Genomic DNA, 22,000 nt, shown 5'->3' on the forward strand with positions numbered 1-22,000 from the left:
GTAATTTGATTGGTTTAGACAAATACCAAACATTAATACGTCACATACGCTAAGGTCATAGGCAAGGTCCTATTTTCCCACGCCGGATGTGAAGATAAAAGGTAAAATTGTTAAAGCTTTCTTCTGGACATTTACGAAATTTACTTTTGATGAACATTTATATCTGACGATTAAAACTTTATCTGTGAATAGTACTTTTCAAAATAGATAAAGAACATCTAATATGATGCCTTGTTTTTTGGAGGCCTCCTCGCTTTGGCCTATAAACCGTTCAAAACGCGCGAATTCAACATTTCAAATTTCTATTATAATCCTACGTTATGCAATCAGTCAAATAAAGTAATGGGTGGTGGAAAGATGTTTGATTTAACAGCTTTTCAAAAACTTACTTCAAAGAGATTTGAAAGCTATTCAATAACTTACTTCAAAAAGAGTGAACTCTAATCCCTGCATCGGGCCTTGTATGGTTCATATAGATTATTTGGTTGTGATCATCATCAAATCTGTAACATGAGAGGTCGTTGACTGTTACAAAAAGTAAACAAACTATAGTTGCTCTCAGTTATGCTGGGGAAAAAAAATGCCTAATAGGCTCTGTAGCTGAAAACAACTTCGAGATAAATCAGAACATTTGAATAAAGGCTGAATTATATGTGTTTATGTCTGATGGCTCATTAATCTTCAGTGTCGGGATTTCCACTTTTTTAATTACTCGTAGAGACTCCACCCAAGTGTTTGCTTTTAAAAACGTGCTGGTTAATGACTTGTACTAATATTAGTAGCCTTAAATGTGGATGTTGAGGCTGCGACATCATTAAGTTAATGATCCCCCAGCCAAGCATGTTCAATCAGGTCACTGCCATGCCTGCTCAGAACTGATGCCAGCTGTATGTAGTAATGAGTGTAAAATATGTAATTAAACGTTAAAACACGGAACAGTATTTTATTCTGTTAGTTATCTTGACTCCCAGTTACTCTGTTAACAACAAAGAGGTCAATGGGACAAGTTTAATGATGTCAGTCAAAGGTCAGTGGCCATGACCAAGAATTTTGTCTGGCAAATTAGATCTATCATGTGATCATGTTAACTCAAACAAGTAAGAAAATACTTTTATTACTGAAATTGGTATGTTCAAGTTTCTTTTGCATATCAGACATGATTTAAGTATGCAATTTCTGATCTCCCATTCATATAAAAAAATCTTAGAAACGGTTGTTCTATCCCAGCTTGTATCTCATCTGAATTCAAACAGTTTTTTAAGCAATGTACAATTTGCATATCGCCCATTGCCACAGTACTGAAACTACACTTCTAAAAGTAGTTAATGACATTCTCTTTGCATTGGATAACGGAAAGATTACAGTCCTCACCCTCCTTGATTTGTCTGCAGCATTTTAGACAATAGACCATGATATATTACTTCACCGTCTCCAGCATGTATTTGGCATTCGTGATACAGCCTTACTGTGGTTCAAGTCCTACTTGGTCAACAGGACATAAATTGTATCTGCAAATGGAATATACTCCAGCCCAGTTTATCTATGTCGTGGTGTTCCACAGGGTTCTGTTCTTGGACCTGTTCTCTTCATTCTATACACTCAGTCACTCTCAAGAGTCATAGATCATCATCCAGTGTCTCACCAATAGTACGCTAATGACACCCAAATAGACAAATCTAGCCACCCGACTGAAGTTGATTCTACCATCCAAGGTGTAGACAGGTGCATTTCTGATGTGAAATCATGGATGACATGTAACAAGCTGCAGATGAATGATGATAAAACTGAGGCCAGTCTGATCACAACTCAAAGGCTTTCTCATTCACATCCTTTACCTCAGACAATAAATATCAGCAACACCAACATTAAATTCACACAATCACTACAAAACCTAGGTGTTACTCTGGACAGTACCCTCACATTGCACCAACATATCACTACAAAACATAGGTGTTACTCTGGACAGTACCCTCACATTGCACCAACATATCACTTCAAAACCTAGGTGTTGCTCTGGACAGTACCCTCACATTGCACCAACATGCCATGAACATAGGCTAGGCTGCATATCTTGAGCTGAGACGCATCAGCTCCATTCGCAAATATCTTTCAGTTGATGCCGCTAAAACACTTGTGTGTTCATTAGTACTTTCAAGACTGGACTATTGTAACTCAATTCTGTCTGGTTCATCTCAATATCTACTTCAAAAAGTTCAAAACACAGCTGCTCGGATCATACTTAGAGTACCACGATCAGATCACACCTCCCCGCTGCTCTGTACCCTACATTGGCTATCCAATCGATCCAGAATCAAACACAGAATTTGTTCTCTGTGCTACGTTTCACTGTAAGACTCTAGTCTAACATACCTATCTGACCTCACCCATGTGTAGACACCAGCAAGATACTTACGCTCCTCTTCTGACAATCGTATACTCATTATTCCCACTATGAAAACAAAGTCCTATGGACAGCGTTCTTTTGCATACCAGGACCCAGGAATGTGGAATGAATTGCCCACTGAACTTAGACACAAAGACACAGTGATCCCATTGAAGAGTACTCTCAAAACTCACTTATTTCGACTGCAAGAACAAACTTAAAGACCTAAAAATGTTTCCTACCTTAAATATTCTCAGCATATTTTTTTTGTTTTTTAATTTCATGGTGTTTGTTTTTGTAATCATATCATTATATGTTTTTTATCTTATAGGTGTTTAATGTTGTAAAGCATTTAGAGCTTCTAAAGATTAGGCACTATACAAAGTCCTCATTATTATTATTATTATTATACTCAACTTACAAGTGAATGATTTTTATCATATCACCTTCAACTTGGTGATGTGCTTAAAGTTATTTGATTAGTGGGCTTTTGAGATTGTGTTCACTTATTCATTTAATTGTTTGCCATGCAATAAGTAATGTTAGTCTCATGTAATTATTGCATAAACAGCAGATCATAAATACCACTTATGGGTGCTACATTAACAGTACAGTGATCATGCTTTGAATAAATTCAACTGGTAGGATAATTGTTACAAAAACTTGCCTTTTACATCACACACACCTGTCAAAGCAATCTCACAAGTTATATCGTTAACAATTAAGATCCACTCACCTTAAAATTGACAACATAAATCAAAACAATCTTTGACTGGCAGATTGTTTAGAGTTGGCAAGTTCACAAACTGCCTGCGGTTACGTTAGGACATGAAGAAAAAGTTGGCAAATTATGGATCTGTAAAAAAAAATAAATTTAAATATAAGTAATGAGCTAAAATATATATAAATCAGTTTGAAATCGTAAATATTCACATTATGTCCTTGGGCCCCAGGTGGTCTAAAGTACTCAAATTTACCAGTAAGGGGCCATCCATTTAGTATGTATGCAAAAATCTGGCAAAACTTGACCCCTCCCCCTTCCCAGTACACATGCATACTTTTATACACTCCCCACCCCACCTTCTTACATACGCTTGACCCCCCTCTCCCTGAATGCTATAGAATGGCCTATATTTCATCCACGCAGAAACGATCAAGGATAATAATATTAGCATGTTTAGTAAACCAGTCCACCAACGTTGAATGTCTGGCTGCATCAATGAAATAAGCTGCATAACTTTAAAAAGTTTGTTTAGTGTCTGCAAAAATTCAAACACCAACTGGACCCACTCGAACAGGTTGCGTATTGGACAAATTGTTGTCTTGGTTTCTCTGCCACCACCCAGTTTACTATGTGTATATACATTAACAGTAGACTCTTCCCCCCCCCCCCCATACACAAGCGTATGCATTTGGGTTATATTAAAAAACTCCATTCCTACATACTAAATGGACAGCTCCTAACTGCCATCTCGCCCATATCTGTGTTGAGTCTTGGGCTCTGCCAGTGTGGGTATGTGCGAAAGCTTGCCAGTGTCTTCCATGATTTGGCTGTTCTAACCTGTTTTTCCGGGTTCTCCTTCCACCAGTTATACAAGGTATAAAACATGCAGAATATAAAGTATTATAAATGGAACACAACCCCATTCTCCCCCTCATTCTCTCGTTTGTTTGTACTTGCCTGTGGGCAAGTGCCTGGAAATATTGCCCAGAATGAAACTTGAGCTTGTCCTGGGAGTAGGGGAAGTAGGTTTGTAAATCCCAGTCAAATGCCCTTTCCCATCATATTTTTTAAATCTGACATAGTTGTCGAGTCTAGTTGATGAACTGGAATATAGAAGTGTGTGCTTCTGTGACATCACAGCATATCACTGTCATAATCTCACAAGAGAATTAGTGTATCTTACAACTTGTTCATAACAAAACTTACATCAACAGTTTCCCTTTACCTTCATTTGCACTTCAGAAACCTCCCAATTTCTAATTTGACCACCAGTTTTGATACCAGATTTTGCTTTTTACTCAGTCAGACCCCCAGTTTTGACTCCAAGGAGATTTTGACTCTCAGTCTTGCACCCCTAGGGGATACACTTCATCAAGAACAGTCTTAAAGAAATAATGACGTTTACTTCCTTAATTATTGTCAGCATGTTTATGTTTTGTAATTTAATGGTGTTTGTTATCTTGTTATATATGTTTATATGTGTCTAATATTGTAAAGTGCTTAGAGCTTCTAAATATTAGGCATTGTACTAAATCCTTATTACTATTATTATTATTATTTCCAGTTATTGTATTCCGAAACACTGTTGGCTATGACACGCGGAATGGGAAGAACTCCTAATAGAAGAGAAACCAGGTAAACAAGAAGTTTTATGATGTCTTCTGTGCTAATTATAAATGATGCTTCTGTAAAATTGTTGTTTTATAATAAACAACCCTTTGTGATTGTTTAATAAGTTGATTTTACTGATAATAATATCAATAATTCATAAAGTGCATTCCTCTAAGAAAATCAGCTTCGTTACTTGAATAAGACTAGATAAAAGAAAATGGTTTAAGTGCAGTACTTGTTTAATGCTCAAAATTTATTTATAAAAATCAAGTCTGCAGATGTTTAAACAAGCGTATTGAAGCAGATATAAAAACCAAAGTTTTTGTTCCATTCCTTGATGGAGCTTATAGCGCACTTGAGATCAGCTAAAATACATGCATTTGCTTGATTATTTTATATATGTGATAATGTTTGAATAATGAATAAGCATAGCTGCCAACCCTCATGAATTTGGTGTGAATTTCACGACTTTTTCAGCGATTCACGAATTCACGCCGTAAGCCAAAAAATTCATGAATTATCCAATCCTCAATTATTTAAATCTTTAATAAAATAACCGATTTCCCATTAAGTGCTAGTCGTGATATTCGCAGTTGCCGAAACAGTCCGGTACTGCTAGTCACGATATTAGTAGATCTACAGCCGAATAGTACAGTTGGCCCGGTAGCAAGCATTTTAGCCTATTTTAATCTATATGTATAAGAGTAGTTTTACAAATGCTTTTGAGAGAAAACTGGGGCCTAACCGGAAATTTGCTCTGCGCATGCATCAAAACACTGATTTGAGTCACCGTTCAGCATCACATGTAAGATGTTGAAAATGTCTTCACCACCAAGGAAAAAGAAATGTATTACTCAAAAAGTGAAGTTTAGTTTGGAATGTATCAAAAATTGGCCGTGCATTCTGCCATTAAACATTGATATTCATTCATGCTTTTTGCACTCAGTGTGCCATCGCAGAGACGATGTGAGGAAGAATGTCGGTTGCAAAAAACACGAAGTTGGGAAAATTAAGAATAAGCATGATTTCAGCTCTGGAATATTTTAAACCATTGGCAGAAGACCTGCAGGCTACCAACGCTGAAGCATTATTTGTGAGTTTTCTTGTTGAACACAAGCTACCTTTATCAGCTGGAGACCATGCTAAACATTTGTTCTGACAAATGTTCCCGGACTCGAAAATCGCTTCCAGATTTTCCTGTCGAAGAACCAAAAATGCTGCAGCTCCTGTGCATTCCTCACAGCAACAGTGACAGTGAAAGAGTATTTTCTTTAGTGAGGAAAAATAAGACAGACTTTAGGGCCTCCTTAGCTGCAGAAAATTTGTCAGCAATTTTAGTCCCCAAGATCAACCAGCAGGCAAGAAGTGGGAACTGTTTAGAAAACAAATTTACGATCAAACAGTTGAGGAAGTTCAAGTCTGCCACAGTATCATGTCTTGATAAATAAATATTTCTACATATATGTAGTGTTTTATTTTTATTTTGCGAACTTGATACAGTGTAGTATTGATGGTCAGAGTGGCTGGAGTTATTGTCATGGTATTTTTCACGAATTCATGTCCAAATTCACGACTTTTTATCCCTATTTTCACTAATTGTGAGCATGGAAGGTTGGCAGCTATGAATAAGTTGGACATCATCAGACAGGTTACTATTTTGTGTTCACGATGGCAAAATATGTAGGTGCCAAGTTAAGTGCAACTATATAGTATTTGATAGTCACTTCAGGATATGGTCAGTCACCAGTTTCCAGTGTCATTCTTCTGAGATTGGTTCCTTACACATTAATGAACTTGAAATTGGAAGTTTATGATAAAGTGAAGTAGAATTAAACAACCAGTTTTTTTTATTATTTTTAAACCCAGTCTGCTATAGTAGCTTAATATGATTGTAGTAACATATGGATCATTCCATGTCCAGTTGGCCAGGGGTGGGAATTCGACCCCCTAAAAAAGTTGGTAAAAAATATAGGTTGAAGTACATTTTGAGGGATGAAGATGTACAAAGTAATTGGCTCGTAGCTCAAATATTGACTGAGATACAGCTTTCTGAAAATTGAGTGCCACTGAAAACTTGGTAAAACATGTAGCTGGGGTCTATTTTCACAACTTTTCTCCACATTTTTAATTTGGGTTAGACAGCTCAAAATCAAAAGTCCTACAGAATGTTTTATGTAGATTATGGATCTGAAATCATCTTGAAACTTTCTTTTATGGTTACCATGTTTTAATGGCCACAAAACCCCTATCCCAAGCAATGTACCTTCCCCCCTCCCCCACAGGATTCTGCAGCATTCCAGCATCCACATGCAAACAAATATGGACAAGATATTGGGCATGTAATGAGGCAGTGGATGATACTCCATGATTAATCTGTAAAAAGATCTGTATCTTTAGATTTTCAGATTTCTTGGCTTAAAGTTGTTAACAGAGCAAAAACTTGTGAATTTCCCTCTTATTCAAAAGGTCAGGAAACAACGTAGACAACCTCCTAAAATCTGAAACTGGTGGTATTTAGACATGATTTCAGTGCCTCCAACATATTAAAAAATTGTCCATGGTTCTCGTCATCTTGAAATGTTTTATTTTTCAAAGTTTGTGGTGTCTGTAAAATGGGTTATATCAATTTTTAGTAAGTCAGTCTGGGTAACTCGGAGGGAATAAGAGGGAAATTCACAAGTTTTTTGCTCTGGAACCATCTTTAATGCAAAAAAATCTGAAAATCTAATGAAGATACAGGTCTTTTTACAGATCAATCATGGAGTACCTCCATTACCTCACTACATGCCCAATATTTCGTCAATAGGGGTTTTGTGGCCGTATAATGTGGCAGCCATGCATGATAGCTTCAAGAGGATTTCAGATCCATGATCTATGCTTAAGTTCTGTTGGACTAGGTGTTTCTCTTTACGCACATTTGTGTGTCAGGGACGCACACTGGAGAAAATTGACGCATACATTTTGATGCAAAGGATTCGCATGATGTGATAGGATTTATTTAATATCCATTGCATTGGACGCGGGGTGGCATCGTGTATACTTAGAGCATATGCATCGACTAGTTCCCTTCTTTGTTTACTCCCTGTGTTGCGCTCCTTTATTAGTATAGTGGATTGCAACGCAGGAAAGATACAAAATAAGGAACCAGACTAGCATAGGCATGTTATTACAGAGTAGCTTCCCCTAATCTCGCGAGAACTCATGCGATTTCCATGGAGCTCAGCAAGATGTCTTGATGTTTAATATCAATGCTCATTGCACTAGAAAGTGATCTCCATAGAATCATTAGCGAAGAAAGTGAAAGAAGCAGAACACAAAAGAGTAACTGTGGATCTAACTTAATGAACAATGGACAAAATAATTCCCTTGACTGGAATACGGCACATCCATTAGGATTACCGGTGTGACTTCTAATTGCCAAGACTGCAAAAGTGAATAATCCTTTCGTGACAGGGTTTAAGAATTTTTAAAAATCTGCCCTTGTTCGCCACAATATATCTGTAGAACACATTATAACCCAAGACATTCTTTCACAACAAATAAATCAGTAAACTTGCCGAGACAAATGCGTTTATTTGGATTCCACTGTCACAGTCAGAAGGTCATGGCAGATTTTTATGGTTTTTAACTTTGCTGCAATAAAATAAAGATCTTAAAGTTCATGTGTAACTTAATAGAAACAAGATGAATCATTAGCCGCCTTGATTTTTTGATAAATTTGTTCTAGGACGAAGTACAATGAAACCAATGATAGTATACATTTTATGACAAGTAAAAAAAATTATTAGGCTTTTTGTATTGGCTTATGTGTAATGTGTTGGTCTGTATTATTGCTTCAAAAAGATTATAAGGAGACTGTTAAAAGTACGACTTTAAAAGAAAAATGAAGTAATAAAATTATTCTTTGTATGGACAGTGCATTTTTTTGTTAATTGTGCATGTTGGTTTATTTGTATGTTTAGAGAGAGAGAACGAGAGTATGTTGTGCAAGATGCAATATTCTGTTTCAAGCTGAAAAAGTACGAGTCAGATGAAAATTTATTTTTGACCCCCACATTTTTTATTTGACCCCCAGTTCTGACACCAAGGTTTTTTTTTAACCCTCAGTTTTACACCCCTGGGGGATACACTGGTTGGACTTATGATTTTGATCTGTCTAGCCCACTTAGAAATGTGGGAAAAAGTTATGTGAAAATCGACTCCAGCTAAATGCTTTCACAAATTGTTGGTGACACTCACTTTTCAGAAAGCTGTGTCTCAGTAAATTTTTTTAGTTACATGCCTAATATTTTGTATGTCTTCATCTCACGACATGTCCTTCAACATATATTTTTTACAGATTTTTTAAGGGGGTTGAATTCCCAACTTTTCAAAATCCAGCCCACTTGATATGGAATGACCCATATGTTATTGCTACTGTACTTGAAATCTTCTAAATTTAATTGTAGATTTACAATTGTTGTGAAATTTTGTTGTTGTTGTAGGGTTTAACGCCATTTTTCAGCACGTGATAGGCTATACATGGCGGCCACTATTATTGGTGGAGGAAGAACCCGGGAAATCCCCGGAAAGAACCACCGACCCTCGAGAAGCTACTGGCAAGCTTTCTCGCATACCCACATTGGCCAAATCCAAAACTCGAACCCACGCAGACAGGTGAGATGGCAGTGATCCATAACAGAAAGCGCTTTAGACCACTCTGCCACTCGGGGCCCCATTAAATTTTGTATCATGTTTCAGATATAATCTCATTATTAATGGATTAATGTTGAAAGCATTTATTGGCTCAAAGGTATCCACTGGCCCTGTTCAAGGCATATTGATAAGTTTATCCATGCTGTCTTTTCATAATTATTTTGTACAGTTTGTTCATTTGACTCAATATTTTTATATCTTTGTATATTGCAGCTCCTCTGGCACTGAGATTATATCACCTGTCGGATCTCCAGAATGGATATCAGGAGCACAGGTTTATTTTAAGACACCAAATTCAGCAGTGAAACAGACCAGAAATAGAAGGTAAATGTAGCTCGTATTGGTGAAAACTGCGGGCATTCTTGAACTTGTTATTACAGTTTGGTTGTCATACTTGCTGAACGGTGGAAATGGCAATTTAAATGTCATAATTGCCCAGAATCGATGTAAATATGGAAATTCGTGCAGTGTTAACCACTTATCTATTCTGGGTAAGTAGTATATTCCATTAACTATTTGGCAGTGATGAAATGAATATCAAAACAATTGCGTGGAAACCAAATGAATAACAATATCTTTCACATCAAGATAGATACATTGACTACATTTCTGACCAGAAAGTCACATTTTTGCTTTTGCTAATATGTTTCTTGAAGAAAAAATGAAAATCTTTGTATACTAAACAAAAATGTGACTTGCATGATTGTGTTGATTACAAATTTAACTGTTTTGTTTTACAGGACATCAATCTATCAGGGCAGAAAATCACCCCAGCAACAGGACATTGATTCAAAGCAGACGCCAAATGGCCGATTCAAAGTGCCTGTCCCATTTGTAATCTCTCCACCTGGTGTCAAGACAAGGGCTCGCAGGTCCTCCATATATCAAAAGGCTGGAGCAAAGAATATGGTCAATCTTTCCTTTTCCCCACCAAAGGAAGGAGACACACATGCAAGAGCAACTCGAAAAACATCCTTGATGGTTCCTGAAACAAAGAAGTCACCCAGATCTACATCCCGAAGAACGTCTATGATAGTTCCTGGAAAAACTACCAAAAAGAATTCCTCTTCTGTCACACGTACTCGTCGAACTTCCAGGTCCTCTGTGTACATGAAACATGGAACAGAAAATACTATATTAACATCAGTGATTGAGAAGGCTGACATTAACAAGAAAGTGGTGTCACCAAACTCACTATCAGACACAGTCATCATAAAACCACCAGCAGGAAAGAAAAGTCCTGGCTCTTCAACAAAGAAGAGAAAAACAAGATCAGTTTCTAATTCACCAGGTCCTGACTATTCACCTGCGGAAAAAAGAGCAAGAAGTGTTCAAGAATCTCCATCAGCTAGCCCATCTAGGAAAGCCTCAAAGACCCCATCAATAAGGGCTGCTTCCAAAACCCCCAAAAGAAGGAGGAATATCACTGAGCCGACTTCCCCTCTAATAGAAGACACTGTATTTGAAGCGAAGAATCCAGATACTAGAGTAGTTGAAACTGCTCTAAGTAACAAGTCAGCCAATAGAGCTAACAAAACTCCAGCTACAGAATGGAAAAGCTCAAGCCATAGGAAAGAAAAAGGTTCACTTTTGAAATCCCCAACCTCTTTGAAGAGTCCAACATCTGATGGTAAATCTCCATATGTGATGATGAATACAAACTCGTCAGCCAAGAAAAGAATATCACCTGTCAAATGTCCATCACCAAAGAAACTTAAGACACCAGGCAAGCATCAAGTCAGTTCAAAATCACCATCATTAAATAAAGTGAAGACACCAGTTAGACAGCAGATCATTCTGAAAACAAAGCTAACACCTGCAGAAAAATTATCCACTCTCCAGACACCAGCATCCAAATCACCAGAATCTAGAAGAATATCTAGCTATTCCACCGACATGAGCACATTGGCTGTTGAGGGCAAAAATTCATCTTTAGTCAAAAGGAAGAGATCTGCCACCCCTTTGAAGCAGGAAAAGCAGCAAACACCATCAGTCAGCAAAAAATCTAAGCTCCCCAGCCCTGCAAGAACATGTACTCCTTCAGCAGAGTCAATAAAGTCAGCAGAGAAAACTGTACATGAGGTAACTGTTGAGATACCTAACAGAAGAAATTCTTGCTATTCCACACCCATGGGCACTTCAGCAGTTGTTGGCAAAAAATCATCTGTTGCCAAAAGGAAAAGATCTGTGTCACCTTCTAAGCAAGATAAGCAGCAAACACCATCAGTCAGTAAAAGATCTAAGCTGTCCAGTCCCACAGGAACATCCAGTCCTTCAGCAGGTTCAGTACAGTCTGTTGAGAAAACTCTACAGGATGTAACTGTAGAAATATCTCATTCAGAGCAAAAATCACCAAACATTATAAACAATCAAAAAGAAAGCCTTATACAAATGAAAACATCCCCTAAAAATCAAAAGGCAAATAAGTCAGCCAAGGTGAAGTCAAAAAGGTTTAAAGTTGGGAAAAAACTGAAAACCATAACAACAAAGTCATCCCTTGAGAAGACTCGTACCCCAACCCCTGGAAGACCTCAGAAAGATGCTGCCACACATAGCATAGGGTTCATCAGGAAAAAGAAGTTGATAGAGGGGGACAGTAATGGAGAAAAAGCAGGCATTTCCATTGTAAAGTGTGAGTTAAGCGAGACTGATGGAAATATGGAGTCTACCCCACCTGAGGATGACAGTATTTTGAATACTACAATTAGCACTGATAGTCGCAGCAGTAGATGCATCATACTCTAGAGGAATTGTTATGGGATATGTATCACCTAGTTATCTTCCATTGGAGTGTTTGATTTTATTGAATGTCATATGGAAGGCAAGGCTTGTATGCAGTCTTTCTAGTATTGGAAACTTCCCCGAGAGCTGTTAAATCTGAAATTGATGAATATTAGTGGTTAAATTTATTGGTTTTATTTATATACTATCAATTTGACTCATTGTTTACCAATGTAATATGGTAGCCTGAAATGATCCCCAAAAAATGGCATCTTATAAACTGGTTCCATGCACACAAAGATTTGTTGAGATATCTGTATTTGAAATGGTGCATGCCCAATGTGGCCATCTTAGAAATGTCAGTTTGCCTTATAATATAGAAATATTGGTTGACTTTTTGGCAAAATATCCCTGACATTAATGTCACTGAGGTCAATATATGATAATCTTTAAAATCTATTTTATATCTCATTATATGCAGTCTTTTTCTAACTACACTTTCTCTTCCATTTATTTCCTGTTTTTTTCTTTCTTTTTTTTTCTTGGGAGACAAATCATTTTCATTGACCTGCATTTGCACATTTAATTTTGTCAGATTAAAAGGAATTTTAATTGTGCAGCTATACTGTCTCAACCACTTACTATATCTTGTTGTAAGGGTAATTAATATTAAATTATGTTGTCCTTAAAAATGTTATTAACAGTGAAGTAATATTTTGATAAACCTGCTTGCATAAGAATCCTACAGAGCACATTTTACATACCTAGAACTTCAGTCACTTTATTTCTATATTGTTTTCATTATGACCATTAACATTAGTAATACCACATTTGGTTGTTATATTTTTTTATATCTGAACTTGAGGTTTATTTCCCCAGATCGTGTAATTTGGTATATATATATATGTATCCTTATGTACTGCTTAATCTTTGTAACAAATTTTGGATGACATGACTTTTGTCTTCACTTTCAAATAACTACATGTGCCAGTTAACTTTTGTCTGTCTGCTACATTTATTTTTCTTCAGTTTATAAAACCATTACATTTTTTAATAGGTGAATGAATTTGCATATTATAAGGTGTATTTTTACACAACTTACCTGTAATATTGGTAATTAATCTGAGATGTAATTGCATTTTGACATTAAAATGGCATGTGTTAACTGTATGTGTAATTCCTAACTGGGTGGCTGCTTGGAACTGCTTGCCAAATCAGATATTGTTGTAAATACAAATTTTTAAACGTCATAGGATGTTATTTACTGTTATGGTTTTTTTTTAAGTGGATATTTTATTTCCCCCATTTCCTAATTAGATTATAACTGCATTGTATTGTGGATTTTAATGGTAATTATTCAACTGCAAACTGAATTTTACCACTAAGGTAATAATACAGCTAATTAGCAATAGTCATGCCTCCAATAATGTCCTTAAATCCACAATGTCTAGAAAGTTATTCAGATTTTAACATGATATGGGAAATATTATGTTAACTATATTTGTGTTTTTACATGTATATGTATAATGGGTCATCTACATTTGAATACATGCAAGCATACCACTTTTTACTTGTCTACCTCAGGTGGAATTTGCTTAATTATACTAGCAGGTTATTGTCAGGAAAACGCTTCACAAGTTTTAACTTTTTAAGAAATGGCACAGAAATTAGATTTGTTAAAACTCATGTAATGCTTCTTGTTTCAAGGGGTGGGAGCTTTGCAAGTGTTTTAATTTTGTAAAAGTTTTAGAATAAGATTTGTTCTTAGTCCTTTTAGTTTATACATGTACAGGAGTTGGGAGCATAAGACGAACCCTAAAAGCAATATGTAAACAAAATACATGCAGTATACTGCCAATATTAAGTAAGATAATTTGATATTTTTTTTGTATTCTATTTTGTTGTAAGTTCACTGGTGTTCCAGGCGATCTTGATGACTTGATATTCTTTTTTATGAAGCTTGATCTTTTAAATGAGCAAAAGTCACCAATAGAACATCTATTCTTGTGACCTTTTTGTCTTATCCTCTCCCACCACTGCCATTACCACCATGTCTGTGGAAGGGACATAGTGTTGCTCACGTCACACAAGATTTCTGCTCTGCAGTTGATGAAGGACTTAAATGAAATCAAATCTGATATAAGGCCTTGCATCAAAAAGACAGGTCAGGACTGGTTTTCACAATTCAGCAACATTTAATTGGACTTCCAGACTGTATTGACCTCTGATCTTTGATATTTAATTGGAGGGCTGTTTACTACGATTTCACTCAGTTTTTTTGTCAGCATTGACATCCTCAATCTTCTTATGTTCTAGGCAATAGTTTGGAATGGTTTTCATATCACCTACTCACGTGAAGGGAATTAAAAGGGGCTTACTTTTGTACATGTATATGTACATTATTGCAGCATTCTTGATAACATTTTTGCATCTGCTCATGACCAAATCTGTTTATAAATACTACTACACCTGGAACCATGAAACTTTGTGAAGGGATGATTCTTGATGAGTGCTACACTTTCATCACCAAAGTAAGTCATTGTGGCCTATATATCATGCTTAATTGATTTGGGTAAAGCTTTGAGTTCAGAATTTATCCTTCAAACACTTCATTCTAGAATTGTAAAATTAAATGCACAGTTGCAAGAATGATACAAATTTCTCAACAAAATTTGCTAAATCCCTTCAGTATTCAGGAAACCCCTACACAAGTTTTCTGTTCTAGAATAGACCGTGGTTATATACACTATTCTGATGACCATTTTATGACCATTGTGGTTGGAATACAGTGTTAAAATAAATCATTGGTTAATTTTCAGTATTAATGACTAAACATTGTATATTGTATTAATAACTGTATTGTAAGCCTGTATGTATTTAATGTTTGGCCTCAGCTATAGTGCCTAACCTAGGTAATTACTGATGAATGAACTATCCTTGTAAGAAGTCCTACTAACATTATACTGGTTGTCACTCCAAAGTAACTCAAAACCAGTCTTCTTCCCAGTAAAATCTGCCTTTTTAGGGGTGGACAGTAACTGCTTCAAAAGCAGAGTTTATGAACAAAGATTTCAACAACAAAAATGTAATCTCTGGGATTTATCAGCTCATTATAGTGAGTTAATGTAGATATAATTTTAAAAAATGTTCTTTTTTTATTGTTTTATTGTTTTGTCATTTATGTCAAGTCACAAGAGCCAATACTGTCTGAATTTGTTTTCTCAAGATAATTAATGTTTACCAGAACTTTGTAGAAGTGAGTACATATTTGATTACATTGGGGGTGGGGGAGTTGGAAACTGGATCTTTCAAACATCAGTTTCGTATGTGACTGTATATCTTAGTATTGACAAAACTAGATAATTTAAACACATCAGATTAAAGATGTAAGCATATTCAATACAAACAAATGGCCAGTATGCGCAATATTTAAACGACTAGAGTTTTTAAATCCAAAGTTCAAATTTCACGGTATAAGAATTTTAATTTCCTTAAGTTGATATAATCGAAATATGTTCTGACTGTCCAGAAAACTGCATAGTTTTTACTGCCTTATTTAATATTGTATATAAACTTCAATGAAATATTTGAAAAGGAATTTAGCTTTACGTAGAATCCCAATGTTATGAACCCAGGACAGTTTTTGTTTCTTAAATTCTCTGACATTTTAGGTCAGAGACTCGTGTTTCTGCCTATTTTATGTACCTATGTTACTACCATTATAAATATTTTCAAACCAAAAACAAGTATCTTGGAAACATTTTAGAACAATTATTTTTTATTCAGATGTAGCAGTAACAAGACTTGGGAGTGAGTAGAGAATTATTTCTGTTGATTTCTTTATATTTATTTAAAATTTCAGTGAACTTTGAAAGAATACAGAAATTGAATTTGTGATGTTTGATTGTTTTGTCTTTTTGAGGTTGGGCTGCACTTTAAATGCATTAGAGCTGCCTTAGCACCAGTGACACTGTTGATGTCATCATCATCATCCACACATTTGGGGGGAGGGGGTGTTGTGGTATACTCTGCCTGTCCCTGTGTTGGTCGGTGTCAATAATCTTTTGTGTCTGGAATAGGATGATGACAAAATGTAATTACAATGATATTTTTGCAGAGCCAGCGTTAGTAGGGGTGAGACATTGCAGTCCCTATTGTCTGCGTCATCGTCAAGAGTTGAAGGTGTTTGTTACTAATTTTCATTTGCATATATTTACAAACTCTTTCATCATGCTTGGTATGAATCCTTGTGAGGTTCGGAAACCGACAGTTAATTTTTAGAAATGCTTACTCACTCCTTTTACCAAGTGATAAATGTATGTTAATGCTTAAGTTAAGGGGTGGGGATGCTTATATTTCCTAATCCCCTGATAGAATTTTATCAAACTTGGGAATGCGTCATTATGAAAATAAGACCGTTCATTCTATGATTGCCTCACCCCTATGTATTTGGAGATCAGGGTCGTGGAAAAAAAATTCGTTAGGGTTTTGGTTAAGTTTATTTTTAGTAAACCCCTTGACCGCTCCAGTGGCCTAGTGGTTAGAGCCGCCGCCTCGGATGCAAGAGGTTATGAGTTCGAACCCCGGTCGAGTCATACCAAAGACCTACCAAAATGGTACAAACAGCTACCTCGCTAGGCGCACAGCATTAAGAGGTTAGTGTAAGGACTGGTCGGCCTGGTGTCAGGATAATGTGACTAGGTGGGACATCATGTTACATGTCTGCGGCATGATGCCCCAGTCCTTGACATCACTAGATATCGTAGCGATATGGCTGGATTTGTTTTTAACGCTACGTTAAAAATCCAAGTCACACACAGAGTAAACCCCTTGTTTACCTTGATTGCAATTTTGCAATGTTTCGGACATGGTCTGTAGTAACTGCTACAAGTCGAACATGTTTTGACCTTGGCCACAATGATAGGATGCTGCATTGTCCTTAGGCACATTTTACACCTGTACACGGTAGTTGGTCACTGAAACTTTATAACGTTGTAGTCAAAGTGAGGTAGCTGAAGACCATGTGTGCATATGGCCTTGTAGTACTATTATGTCCGTCAACATTACTTACATTTTTTAAATGTCCAAAAATGTTTGCGCGAATTTTAGTACATTTTCGCAGGATTGTTCCTATTAATTTTTATGAAATTTGTGTTTTTGGTACTCTCCAAGCAACTGTCTGGTTTAAATCAAAAGTAATGTTCATTTGCAACATCATCAAAATCACTCAACAATTTTGTTCAACTTGTATGGAAATATACCTTGTGGCATATACCACTGAAGTTCCATTCGGTGACCTTCCTCGATAGCAACCATTTTGGTTCCATGAAGAGCAGGTGGAAAATGATTTTTGCCATAACACCACCTTATTGTAGATCAGACTTCACAGAAATGTTCCTTGTGACATTCTACGACAGGCAGTTATTTTTATTTTTGAAGTAGCCTCCATATTAGCCGTTTATTTTCCACAATAACAGTTTGGAAAGCGTAGTTTTTAAATCTGCAATGCTCCGTTCCACTTTTGAAAACATTTTATTTGTGCAGTAACCGATGGGGAAAAGACAACCGTTTGATCTTGATTCCACTGGAAGACTTAACGGCGTCTGACTGGCCGTAAATTGAAATTGTGCCGATGTGACAGCCAATATGGCTGTAAAAACAGCTAATTTGAAATTTTTTGTTATCGCTTATAAATGGCTTCAGTGACTTCAAAGTGAAATTGTTATCTTTAAGTTTTGGAAATTAGCACGTTATGGGTCAATGACCCTTCGAGGTTCTCTTGTTTTCTGGATGTTTACAATATGTTTGGGTTTTTTTGTTTGTTGGTATGGCATCTGTATTTCTTAAAGTTTATGTTTTGCTATCCACGCGTTTAAAGAAAGCAAAAGTTGAAGACGGTTCAATACCAACTGCTTGGCTGGTAATTTTTCTGTTCCATATCCTGTTGTTGCGTATACCTGAAACCATGCCCAAGACCTGTATCAACTAAATATTTCACAAATATCACGTTTCCATGTATTGTTTTGTTTTTGCCCGAGCTTGTAGTAATATTTTTTGGGGGTGCGCGTGTATGTTTGTGTGTGTGTATGTGTGTGTATTGCTTTATTTTTTTAGATAAGAAGCAAACTTGAAAGTTCCAAATGAACATATCATAATAAATGTTAATTTGTGCATTTTAGAATCTGCTCTAAATGAACGCCAAACAATATCCTTCACATATATACGGAACGCATTTTACATTTTACATACCGAAAGCTTTTTTACAATGCCTAGCGCATGTAGTCATTGCTCTAGCAAACTGCTCATATATGAATGTAATAGGCAAGGGTTACTCACGACCAACCCAATTATACATGAGAGGTCATGGTCCGGTCAGTGTCAACAACCAGTCAACTTCACCTTATGAAGAAAACATAGCTAGTCAGTGTCCACGGCCATTCAACGTTCCATTGCAAGCAGCACGTGATCATGCAAGTACTGGCAACAGACAATATTTGCAAAAATCGATCTGACATCGGAGTTGGTTGTGTCGGAGGTTTTAGAAGCTTGAGAACCCGAACGACTGGAAATGTTAATCAGGGCTAATTAGGGTTGTTAATATTTTGTGTAACATAGTAGACACTGAAAAGAAATGTTTGGTTCAAAATTTGTTTTAAATATCCTTATCTTTTGCCTCTGTCTCCGACTGTCTGATGTTCAGAATATCCCTATCACCGCTAATAAAGAAAATGCGACAGACAATAAGTGTTATAACAGATTTAAATTTAGTATAAAGATTTCTAGTTCATATCATAATTTAGCAACAAATATAACTTCATTTTACGCAAAAATATCGAATTTTTAAAACTTGATATATAATGCGAGTCCGTTATGGTGGAGAACCCAAAATATTTCCTTTTCATTCTAGATTCTACTACCGCATAACTGAAATGCCATTTCACGGTTTTACGTTCACAGCATTTTTCAGGTGCCTGTTATGTCCAGAGCATAAGAGTGAATTTTCTAAATTGATCAAGGACAATGAAATAAAAGTCTTCATCACTAATGTTAAGTTCATCTTCGATCCGACTCTTACTGAGATGACACACTAGATTTTTGGTTTAAATCAAATATCAAGTATAAGGTGATATAATTCTTACACAATTGTGCTCGAATGGACCCTTTTTAAGTTAATATAACGGTATGTATAACTTTCATCTCATAGATCAAATTCGGGGTAGATTCGTTGATCTATTTCAAAACGCGTTAGGAAAGTAAATTAATGATTCAAGAAATAAAATTTTCTACCTTTGAATAGTTTACTTGTTTATCAATTTTTTAACGAAACGAGTCTTGTTTTCTTCTTATTTCTTCTATCAAATCGACCGTTATTTGAGACATGTATGAAAGGTCTCAACTGTAGCGGTCAATGACCTCGAGTGACCTTCATTTTTTTAAAGTATACACCTTTATGAGCCTTATAGGAGATAAAAAGCGAGGGTTAAATAAATAAATTCTCTCTCCCCTTTTTAAAATGGAAATTAAGGTATAATTGACACTATCACGGAGTGTTTTGATACAGAGAAATCAGGCAGGTATTTTTCATTGGTTTTAATGCAAAGTAATAGACGGACTGGCAGTATGGATTGAATTGGATTGGTCGATGTTTAACGGTACACCAGGACATACAAGTTTATATCATGCTTAGTAGAGGTGCTCGGCATACCGTTGTATAACGACATACTGCAGTATTTTCTTTATTCCTTCGCTGGTAGGTCTACGTACAACGGTACTTTTTTACTGTGCCGGAACGTCGGTAGTTTCCCTCAGTAAGGAATTTACGGAAATTCTAGACGAATCCCGTTACGACATACACGATATTAAAGTCGTGTTTTCATGTTTCATGACAAAATAATTCAACATATGAACTTTAATTTTCCCAATGGTTGTATCTGTCACAAACTAATGGTGAATATTACATATAAAATTTTATTACATATCCATTGAGTCATGAATGGCTGATCACTGGTGTACAATGCAGATGTCAGTCGTTGCTTCTGTATCAAACACCTAAAATTTCCGTACCACCCACCCAGAATGGAACGACTTTTACAACTTGAAATATTAAACAATAATCCAGTCATACAATATCCGGAATGATTTATCGCTAAAAATTTTAAATATTAAAAAATACAAACAATCGATTGCAATTTTAAGAAATGCAGTCATATTTGATGAAAATGGCCGCTTTGGTCGCTGGGGATAATGGGAGAGCACCGTAAGTAGCGACGAGCAGTTTATGTGCATCTCACGTATCTATGCCGACCAAGAGTTAGTTGCGGTTAACAAAAGTGTTATGGACATAATGTCTGACAGTAATTTTTGAGATGGAGCTGGTGTGTCATGTGACATCAGACATGAGAGGGAGGGAGACAGCAAGCACTGAACTGATTAAATTTTATATTGGAATTTTTAAAATCCAGACAAAGTAAGATAGAGAGTCATGACAAGATTCAAGACATTGTTAAAAAGCCTCCACGTTCGAAGAAGTCTTTACCCCTGTGTGAGGGTTGTTATGGTTCGGGTGGGGTGCTCCCAATAGTTTATTTAAATTATTATAAGTCCCACCCATGCTCGATTTTGGTTGGAAGTTAGATTAGTGAAATATAGTTGTAAAGCTCCGAGCCCCAGTCAGCAATGCCGACGGTTAAATGACTGAATATGCAAAAAAGTGAAATTCAACGAGTAACATATTAATTTAATAACAATTCAATAGTCAAATGATTCAAATTTCCCAGTTACTCTCCTTCCGCTAGATCCTGTAATAACATACTGCATCACTTAATTAATAGTTTGAGATAGATTTCCACCCGTCCTTGTATTCTAATCATTTGTGTATCTTCTCTCCTATTCCCCCCCCCCTCCAAATCTCCTTCTCCTCTTCCTCTCGTCTTTCTCCAAATTCCTTCTCTTCCTTTACTTCTCTATACTACTTCTCCTTCTCAACTTTATCATCCTCGGCTCCTTTTCCTCCTCCTCCGCCTTCTATACACCTTCTCTCCAATGACTAGACTGTGGTCGACTCCGACTGCTCTGTTAGTCTCACTTTCGTCTCCACCTCTTGGAGACTCGGGACTCAACTGAATCGGATGTTCTGTCGCCTAAAAAGTTTCCTTTTCGAAACTTTGTCTTTCCTTAGAATCTCCTAAGTTTTACCGCCAAATTACGAGTGGCTTCCTCGGAGTAACCCTATATTGCTCAGCAATCTGTCTAGGGGTAACTAAATTTTTCTCAGAGTTCTGAAAGTTATAATTCGGGTCTAAATTGTTATCACAATCCCTACCTCAATTCCGATTGGATATCGCTGTGAACCGATCCAATCTAACTTAGCGGACAATGTTCCTCTCACTGTCCGTCAACGTGGAGATGGATGAGAACACGTCTCCTTCACCCTCCACGGACTTCCTTCTGATCTTAGGAATAAGCTGTAACACATAGGCGAGAAGTCGTGCAATCTAACGCCTGTGCCGATTCAAGATTCCGGTCTTCTGGCTGGTCACGGTAACCTTGCGTAAGAGATTAACTCTAGCCCGCGGAAATGTGTAGACATCAAACACATGACCGCGGAAATTCTTCTTTTTGGTAGTCTCTCGAGCCGAGAAAGACAAGTTGTGCGATCTCAATGACAGTGGACGCGCATGTGACTCCAGAGTCCAAATTCCAATGCACACAGGCGGTTGCAGGTTGGGCATGGTACACCAGTGGTTGGGGGAGGCTGAGATACAGATCTGTGACGTTTCTCACGTTCCTCAGATCTGTGACGTTTCAGCAAGACGCTGGCTGCGGTCAACCTCAGGGTTCGCCAGTGGCTTCTGTTTGAGACAACT

The 22,000-nt window shown here is 36.7% G+C and overlaps 1 protein-coding gene across 1 annotated transcript; it reads left to right on the plus strand.

The window, feature by feature from the left end:
* The first annotated feature begins 47 nt into the window (after nt 1-47).
* LOC149795204 (uncharacterized) lies at nt 48-16,029 on the plus strand. Its single transcript, XM_089964945.1, has 4 exons — nt 48-101; nt 4,672-4,742; nt 9,627-9,737; nt 10,154-16,029. Exons 2-4 carry the CDS (start codon nt 4,699-4,701, stop codon nt 12,156-12,158), a joined length of 2,160 nt encoding a protein of 719 aa, XP_089821071.1. The 5' UTR covers nt 48-101; nt 4,672-4,698; the 3' UTR covers nt 12,159-16,029.
* Nucleotides 16,030-22,000: the final 5,971 nt, after the last annotated feature.

This window comes from Sinohyriopsis cumingii, chromosome 7 (assembly GCF_028554795.1).
Source record: "Sinohyriopsis cumingii isolate HCF-2022 chromosome 7, ASM2855479v2, whole genome shotgun sequence".
NCBI classification, from domain to species: domain Eukaryota; kingdom Metazoa; phylum Mollusca; class Bivalvia; order Unionida; family Unionidae; genus Sinohyriopsis; species Sinohyriopsis cumingii.

Excerpts from the sequence above, each read along its gene's own strand:
- LOC149795204 (XM_089964945.1), top strand. The coding sequence starts at position 4,699 with ATGACACGCGGAATGGGAAGAACTCCTAATAGAAGAGAAACCAG. Across the intron at positions 4,743-9,626 it reads CCTAATAGAAGAGAAACCAG|CTCCTCTGGCACTGAGATTA; the intron begins GTAAACAAGAAG and ends TGTATATTGCAG. Across the intron at positions 9,738-10,153 it reads AAACAGACCAGAAATAGAAG|GACATCAATCTATCAGGGCA; the intron begins GTAAATGTAGCT and ends TTTGTTTTACAG.